This window comes from Zosterops lateralis, assembly GCF_965231275.1.
Source record: "Zosterops lateralis genome assembly, chromosome: 5".
Taxonomy (NCBI): domain Eukaryota; kingdom Metazoa; phylum Chordata; class Aves; order Passeriformes; family Zosteropidae; genus Zosterops; species Zosterops lateralis.
Genome location: NC_139766.1, coordinates 1,991,094 through 2,000,418, shown reverse-complemented (window position 1 = coordinate 2,000,418; position 9,325 = coordinate 1,991,094). Strand labels below are relative to the sequence as shown.

Genomic DNA, 9,325 nt, shown 5'->3' with positions numbered 1-9,325 from the left:
CAATGTCCCTACTGTTCTTCCCACAATGTCCGCACAATGTCCCCACAGTGTCCCCACAGTGTCCCCTCAGTGTCCCCACGGTGTCCCCACTGCTGTCCCCACCACTGTCTCCACAGTGTCTGCACGGTGTCCCCACAGTGTCCCCTCCACTATCCCCACAGTGTCTCCACAGTGTCCTCACCACTGTCCCCACAGTGTCCCCAGAATGTCCCCACTGTGTCCCCTCAGTGTCCCCACAGTGTCCCCTCACTGTCCCCACAATGTTCCCACAGTGTCCCCACAGTGTCCAAAAATTGTCCTCCCCACTGTCCCCACAATGTCCCTACTGTTCTTCCCACAATGTCCCCACAGTGTCCCCACAGTGTCCCCACAGTGTCCCCTCAGTGTCCCCACGGTGTCCCCACTGCTGTCCCCACCACTGTCTCCACAGTGTCCCCACTGTGTCCCCTCAGTGTCCCCACATTGTCCTCCCCGTTGTCCCCTCAGTGTCCCCACAGTGTCCCCACAATGTCCCGTCGCTGTCCCCTCAATGTCCCCTCATTGTCCCCTCAGTGTCCCCTCATTGTCCCCTCGCTGTCCCCTCACTGTCTCTCTCACCCTCCCAAGCTCCAACACTTTAATCCCCAGCGCTGGGATGAACTGGGCGAACTGGGACGCGCTGGGGGCCACCGGGGCTGTCCCTGGGCTGTCCCTGGGCTGTCCCCGGGCTGTCCCCGGGCTGTCCCCGGGCTGTCCCCGGTGTCCCCGGTGTGGCGGTGCGGTGACAGCCGTGTCCCCTGTCGCTGCTCAGCGGGGCTGTCCCTGGAGCTGCTGCAGCCGCCGGCTCAGGTCGTCGATCCGGAGGTTTTTGAGGAGCAGCAGCTGCTCCAGGCGCCCCACCTTGGCCTGCAGGACCTGCCCGTGCCCAGGGGGGTTTGAGGAGCCAAATCCCAAATCCTGAAATCCCCAAACCCCAAATCCCCAAAATCCAAAAGTACCAAAGTCCCAAAAGTACCAAATCCCGAAGTCCCAAAATCCCCAAATCCCCAAATCCTCAAATCCCCAAATCCCAAAATCTCCAAATCCCGAAATCTCCAAATCCCTAAAATCCCCAAATCCCCAAATCCTCAAATCCCAAAATCCCCAAATCCTGAAGTCCCAAAATCCTCAAATCCCAAAATCCCAAAATCCTGAAATATCCAAATCCCCAAAATCCGAAAATTCCAAAATCCCAAAAGTACCAAATCCCCAAATCCAAAAGTCCCAAACCCCAAAATCTCCAAATCCTGAAATCCCCAAATCCCCAAATCCCAAATCCTGAGATCCCCAAATCCCAAAATCCCCCAAATCCCCAAAATCCAAAGGTCCCAAAATCCCCAAATCCTGAAATCTTGAAAACCCCAAATCCCAAAATCCTGAAATCCTGGAATCCCAAATCCCAAAATATCCAAATCCCCAAATCCCTAAAATCCCCAAATCCCGAAATTCCAAAATCCCGAAATCCCAAAATCCCAAAATCCCCAAGTCCTGAAATGCCTAAATCCCAAAATCTCCAAATCCCAGAAACCCAAAATATCAAAACCCCTAAAATCCCCAAACCCCCAAATCTCCAAATCCCAAAATCCAGAAATCCCAAAATCCCAAAATCTCCAAATCCCGAAATCCCAAATCCTCAAATCCCCAAAATCCCCAAATCCCAAACCCATTCCCGGCACAGAAATTCCCAGAGAGGGAATTTTGGGGGTTTTTTTTTGTCCCCAGACATGGGGAACCTGAGGCAGGTGAGGGGCAGCGATGGATTTGGGATTCCCCTTTCCCCCCCCCCTAAAAAATTTGGGAATTTCAAATATCCCATCCTGGATATCCCAAAGAATTCCGGCCCTTCCCGAAATTTGTGGTGGGAATAAAAAAAACCCACCCGGATTTAGGGGAAAATTGGAGGGAAAGGGAAAAACTGGGAAAGACTGGGAATGGGGGACAGGGAAAAAAACGGAAAAAAATGGGAAAAATCAGGGAAAAAAGGGGAAAATCAGGAAAAAAAAAGGGAAAAATCAGGAAAAAAAAAAGGAAAAAAATCAGGAAAAATCAGGAAAAAGAGGGAAAAACAGGGAAAATCTGGAATAGGGGACAGGGAAAAGCCGGGGGAGGGATATAGAAAATTTTAGGGAAGAAAGGACAGGGAAAAACCGGGAAAAACCGGGAAAAACCGGGAAAAGGGGACAGGGAAAAGCTGGAAGAGGAGGAATCCCAGGAAATACTGGGAAAATACGGGAAAAAATCGGGAAAAATCGGGGAAAATCGTGAAAAAAAAGGGAAAAATCAGGGAAAAAAAGGGAAAAGCCGGGAACAGGGGACAGGGAAAAGCGACAGGGAAAATTTTAGGGAAGAAGGGACAGGGAAAAACCGGGAAAAACCGGGAAAAGGGGACAGGAAAACTTTTAGGGAAGGAGGAATGGGAAAAATCCAGGATAGGGAGATAAGGAAGAGCAGGAAAAAAGCCGGGAAAAACCAGGAAAAGGAGAAAGGGAAAAATCGGGAAAGGGGGACAGGGAAAAGCAAGGAAAAACCGGGAAAACCCGGGAAAAACCGGGAATAGAGAACAAGGAAAATTTTAGGGAATAAGGGACAGGGAAAAACCAGGAAAGGGGGACAGGAAAAAGCAGGGAAAAGCTGGGAAGGAGGGACAGGGAAAATTTTAGGGAATGAGGAACCGGGAAAAGCCGGTAAAAGGGGACAAGGAAAAGTCGGGAAAGGAGAATCGGGAAAAAACCGGGAAAATTCGAGAAAATTCGAGAAAAACCGGGAAAAACAAGGAAGGAGGGACAGGGAAAAGCCGGGAAAAACTGGGAAGAAAAAGGGAAGAGGAGGAAAGGAAAAGCCGGGAATAGGGGACAGGGAAAATCCGAGAAAAACGGGGAAAAAACCGAGAAAAACCAGGAAAAAACCGGGAAAACCCAGGAAGAGCAGGGAAGGAGGGGCAGGGAAAAACTGGGAAGAAAAAGGGAAGTGGAGGAAAGGAAAAGCCGGGAATGGGGGACAGGGAAAAGTCGGGAAAGGGGGATAGGGAAAAGCAAGGAAAAACCGGGAAAATCCGAGAAAAAACCGAGAAAAACCAGGAAAAACCAGGAAAAAACTGGGAAGAAAAAGGGAAGCGGGGGAGAGGAAAAGCCGGGAATGGGGGACAGAGAAAAACCAGGAAAAACTGGGAAAAAAAACCCGGGAAAAACCGAGGAAAAACCGGGAAAAAACCGAGAAAAACCGAGGAAAAACCGGGAAAAAACCGAGGAAAAAACAGGAAAATCCGGGAAAGGAGAACAGGGAAAACCCATGAAGAAGGACAGGGGTGGCCAGGCCGGTGTCACCCGTGTCCCCGGGGTGTCCCCGCTGACCTGGATGGTGTCCCGCGCCAGCTGCAGCGCCCGCTCGCGCTCCGCCAGCTCCTGTCGCATGTCCCCAGGGCCACCCCCGGGCGGGGCGGGGGGCACTGTCACTGTCACCCTGGAGAGGGGACACGGAGGTGGGGACGGGCGGTGACACCACCGAGGGTCCCCAAATCCCATGGGAATGGTGCTGAGCTCCACTGGGACACTTGGGGACATTTGGGGACACCCAAACCCCACAGTGACCCCAAAACCCTACAGAGACCCTTTGACCCCAATTAGGGACACCCAAACCCCACAGGGACACCCCAAACTACCACAAGGACCCCCCAAACCCCACAAGGACCCCAAAACACCACAAGGACCCCAAAATCAACATAGGGACCCTCTGACCCCAATAGGGACACCCAAACCCCACAGGGACCCCCCCAAACTACCACAAGGACCCCCCAAACCCCACAGGGACCCTCTGAGAGCCATGGGGACCCCCCAAACCCCACAGGGATCCTCCAAACCCTACAGAGACCCTCTGACCCCAGTAGGGACACCCAAACCCCACAGTGAACCCCTGACCCACATCAGGACCCCAAGAGCCATGTGGGGACTGCTTTGACCCCCTGGGGACACCCCAAAACCCCACAGGGACCCCAAAACCACCACAAGCCTCCCCTCCCCAAACCTCACAGGGACTCCCCAACCCCACAAGGATCCCCTGACCCCTCTCAGTGACCCCAAACCCCACAGGAACCTCCCAAACCCCACAGGGACCCCAAAACCACCATAGGGATCCCCCAAACTCTCACAGTGACCCTCAAACCCCACAAAGATCCCCCCAAACCCCACAGTGACCCCCTCAAACCACCACAGGGACCCTCTGACCCCCCGCAGTGACCCCAAAACCACCCCCAGGACCACCCAAACCCCACAGGGACTCCCCAAACCCCACAAAGATCCCCTGACCCCCCTCAGTGACCCCCAAACCATCACCAGGACCCCCCCAAACCCCACAGGGGCCCCATAAAGACCCCCTGACCCTCACAGTGACCCCAAAACCACCCCCAGGACCACCCAAACCCCACAGGGACTCCCCAAACCCCACAGAGACCACAAAACCACCATAGGGACCCCCAAACTCTCACAGTGGCCCCCAAACCCCATAAAGACCCCCCAAACCCCACAGTGACCCCCTCAAACCATCACAGGGACCCTCTGACTTCCTTCAGTGACCCCAAAACCACCATCAGGACCCCCTCAACCCCCACAGCGACCCCATAAAGACCCCCTGACCCTCACAGTGACCCCAAAACCACCCCCAGGACCACCCAAACCCCACAGGGACTCCTCAAACCCCACAGAGACCCCAAAACCACCATAGGGACCCCCAAACCCCACAATGACCCCCCTAAATCCCACAGTGACCCCCAAACCACCACAGGGACCCTCTGACCCCCCTCAGTGACCCCAAAACCACCACTGGGACCCCGCAGTGACCCCATAAAGACCCCCCCGACCCCAAAAGAGTCCTGTCCCCTCACCTGGCAGGGCCCTCCTGGCTGTAACCCCTTCCCAAATCGCTCCGGAGTTTGGGATGGCCTGGAGAAATCCCACAGGGATGGATTGGGGGTCACCTGCCCCAGACCCCAAAAGGTCCCGGGGCAGGGGGGATTTTTTTTGGATTTTTTGGGATTTTTTTTGGATTTTTTTTGGGATTTTTTGAGATTTTTTACCCGTGTCCAGGTATCCGCCCTCATCCAGCGCCTCCGGCTCCTCTGGGGGCTGCGGGAGAGGAGGGAAAAGGGGGAAAGGCAGAAAATAATCCTGGGAAAGTCACCTGGGACAGTCCTAAAGGATCCAAACCTGGCCTTGGGCATTCCCAGGGATTCTCTTGGAATTCCAGACCCTCCCAGACAGGAATTCCTGCCCAAAATCCCACAAAAATCTCCCTTTTCCTCCAGCCCTTGGCCCCAGTCCCTCTCCAGCTTCTCCTGGAGTTTTCCCCTTCAGGGACTCTGAGCATTCCTTGGATTTCTCCCTTCTCCAGGGGAACATTCCCAGCTCTCCCAGAGCAGAGGGGCTCCAGAATCCTGGAATGGTTTGATTAGGAAAAGACCTCAAATCCCAACAATTCCACCCTTTCCATGGGCAGGGACATTTCCCATCTCCCAGGTTTTTCCAAATCCATCCCAACCTGGCCTTGGGCATTCCCAGGGATCCAGGGGCAGCCCCAGCAAATGTGGGAATTCCATTCCCAGCAATTCCTGCCCAAGATCCCAGCCCAATGTCCCCTTTCCCAGTGGGATCCATTCCCTGTGTCCTGTCCCTGCAGCCCTTGGCCCCAGTCCCTCTCCAGCTCTCCTGGAGTTTTCCCCTTCAGGGACTCGGAGCATTCCCTGCACTTTTCCCTTCTCCAGGGGAACATTCCCAGCTCTCCCACCCTTTTTCCAGAGAAGAATCCTGGAATGATTTTTATTAAATCCCATCCCATTCCCACTCAAGGACAATTTCCTCTCTCCAGCTTCTCCGACTTTTCCCGGGACGCTCCAATTCCCGGGATTTCCCCATTTCCAGGGGATTTCCTCACCTGCCCGGCCCCTCCTTTCCTCTGCCTCTGCCTCTCCTGGATTTTGTCCCTGAGGAGCTGCAGGAGCTGCTCGGCCATTCCCGGCCGGCTCTGAACCAGCTCTCGGATCATTTCCTCCGGGAGCCGCAAATTCAGCTTACTCAGCACTTTCCTAAAATTTGGGAATCGAGGAAAAAACACCCGGGCGGGAGGTGACAGAGGGGACAGAGAGGGGACACAGGGGTGGACACAGAGAGGACACAGAGGGGACAGAGAGGGGACAGAGAGGGGACACAGGAAGGGACACAGGGGGGACACAGGGGGGACACAGAGGGGGACACAGAGGGGGACACAGAGGGGACACAGAGGGGACACAGGGGGACACGGGAGGGACACAGAGGGGGACACAGAGGGGACACAGGGGGGACACAGAGGGGGACACAGAGGGGGACACAGGGGGGGACACAGGGGGGGACACAGAGGGGACACAGGGGGGACACAGAGGGGGACACAGAGGGGGACACAGAGGGGACACAGGGGGGACACAGAGGGGACACAGAGGGGACACAGGGGGGACACGGGAGGGACACAGAGGGGACAGAGAGGGGGCACAGAGGGGACACAGGAGGGACACAGGAGGTGACAGAGGTGATAGAGAGGGGACACAGAGGGGACACAGGGGGACACAGCGGGGACACAGGAGGGGAAAAGAGGGGACAGAGAGGGGACACAGAAGGGACAGAGGAGGGACACAGAGGGGACACAGTAGGGGACACAGAGGGGACACAGAGAGGACACAGAGGGGACAGAGGGGACACAGGAGGGGAAAAGAGGGGACAGAGAGGGGACAGAGAGGGGACACAGAGAGGACAGAGAGGGGACACAGAGAGGACACAGGGGGGGACACAGGTGACACTAATCCAAACCGGCAGCACGCCAGGGCGGCTCTTGTGGCCACGCGGGTGTGACAAACACGGAGACACCACCCCTAGAACAACTTGGGGACACTCTGGGTTGAGGACGGGTGGTGGCACTTGTCCCCTACCTATTGAGGTGTCCCCAGTTGGCGACTTTCTGCGCCGTGGAGCAGCTGGGCACGAAGCTGTGCAGCTCCACCAGGGAGGGGAAGAAGAACTTCACCACCTCGGCCGCCAGCACTGCGTGGGGGACAGCGGGGACACGCTCAGGGGGTGGCACCGCCACCGCCATGGGGAGACAGCCCGCCCGGGGTCACCCATCCCTCCCGCCGTGTCCCTGCCAGGCCAACCGCCATCGCTGAAGTCGCGGGCGATGTTCCTGCGCGGTCGCGGACAGTGGCACCGTGTCCAGCCAGCGGTACAGGGACACCAGCGACGTGTCCGGCCCCGCGTCGGGACCCTCGGCCGCCATCGCGGCCCCGCCACAGCGTCCCGGTGCCATGGCAACGGGGGCGGGGCCTGGGGAAAGCGTCCCGGTGCCATGGCAACGGGGGCAGGGCCTGGGGAAAGCGTCCCGGTGCTATGGCAACGGGGGCGGGGCCTGGGGAAAGCGTCCCGGTGCTATGGCAACGGGGGCAGGGCCTGGGGAAAGCGTCCCGGTGCTATGGCAACGGGGGCGGGGCCTGGGGAAAGCGTCCCGGTGCTATGGCAACGGGGGCGGGGCCTGGGGAAAGCGTCCCGGTGCCATGGCAACGGGGGCGCGGCCTGAGGGGAGAGACCCAGTGCCATGGTGAGGGAGGTGTGGCCTAAGGGGGAGCGTCTCTGCTGCCATGGTAACGGGGCCGGGGTTTAATGGGAGAGCTTCTGCTGCCATGGCAACGGGGGCGTGGCCTGAGGGGAGCGTCGCGTTGCCATGGGAACAGGGGGTGGGGTTTAAAAGATAGCGTCTCTGCTACCATGGCAACGGGGGCAGGATTTAATGGGAGCATCTCTGCTGCCATGGCAACAGAGGCGTGGCCTAAAGGGAGCATCGCGTTGCCATGGGAACAGGGGGTGGGGTTTAATGGGAGCGTCTCTGGTGCCATGGCAACAGAGGCGGGGCTTCATGGGAGCATCCTATTGCCATGGCAACAGGGTGGGGCTTTAAGGGCCTGTCTCATTTCCAAGGCAGTGGAGGTGGGGTTTATTGGAAGGGTCACAGTGCCACGGCAACGGGGGAGTGACCTGCAGGGAGCATCCTATTGCCATGGCAACGGGGGTGGGGTATGGACACCGGGATGGGATATGGACACCATGGATGGGATATGGACACTGGGATGGGATATGGACACTGGGATGGGATATGGACACCAGGATGGGATATGGACATCATGCACGGGACATGGACACTGGGATACGGACAGTGGAGGGGGGATATGGACACTGGGATGGGATATGGACATTGGGATGGGATATGGACACGGAGATGGGATATGGACACCGGGATGGGATATGGACACCAGGGTGGGATACGGACACTATGGATGGGATATGGACACGGGGATATGGACAGTGGAGGGGGATATGGACACTGGGATGAGATACGGACACCGGGGATGGGATATGGACACCATGGAAGGGATATGGACACCATGGATGGGATATGGACACCATGGATGGGATATGGACACCAGGGATGGGATATGGACACCATGGATGGGATATGGACACCGAGATGGGATATGGACACCGGGGATGAGATATGGACACCGGGATGGGATATGGACACCATGGATAGGATATGGACACCATAGATGGAATATGGACACCGGGGTGAGACACGGACTGAGCCACAACCCCAGGAGGTGACAGTGACACCCCCAGACCAGGGGTTGGTCCTCCTGGTGGTGACATGGGACCCCCCAGGCGGGAGAACCGCCCCTCACCTGCACTTCCGGGAGGTTCTCAACTGCCACCCCCTCCTTATCTCATTCCCCATCCATGTTCCCCCCCCCCCCCCCCGGCCAGGCCGTGTCCCCAAAATCCCCCATCAAATGTCGCCCCCTCCTTTTTCCCCGATCACTTCCCGCCCTTTAAGCCACGCCCCTTACCATGACCCCGCCTCCTGACCCTATTCCCGCCTCCCATTGGCTACAGCACCCGTCAATCATCTGACTCCGCTCCACCTTCGCCTCGCCGCAGTGAGCACTTCCGCACTATCCCTGGCTCCGCCCTCAACCCTCTTCTATTGGTTGAACACCACGCCAATCTTTCTATTGACCAATCATATTCCGAATTTTTAGCTGGCCCCGCTGTCTTTGGGGGTTTTTTGAGGGTATTTTTTGGGGGCTTTTTTTTTTTTGAGGGTTTTTGGTTGGGGGGTTATTTTGAGCGTTAATTGGGTTTTTTGGGAGAGATTGGGATATTTTTTTGAGTGTTATTTGGGATATTTTTGAGGGAGTTTTGCGGGTTTTTTGGGGGAGATTTGGGATGGGAATTGTTGTGGTTTA

At 56.7% G+C, this 9,325-nt stretch overlaps 1 protein-coding gene across 1 annotated transcript; it reads right to left on the bottom strand.

Annotated features, from left to right (window-relative positions):
* Window positions 1-786: 786 nt before the first annotated feature.
* On the bottom strand, window positions 787-7,308 carry LOC310909956 (sperm flagellar protein 1-like; the record flags this gene model as incomplete). The annotated part of the gene is given in 7 exon segments (XM_083862343.1): window positions 787-894; window positions 3,369-3,559; window positions 4,988-5,135; window positions 5,941-6,091; window positions 6,965-7,076; window positions 7,187-7,226; window positions 7,228-7,308. Coding segments are annotated over 7 exon segments (831 nt in total).
* Between the last annotated feature and the right edge of the window lie 2,017 nt (window positions 7,309-9,325).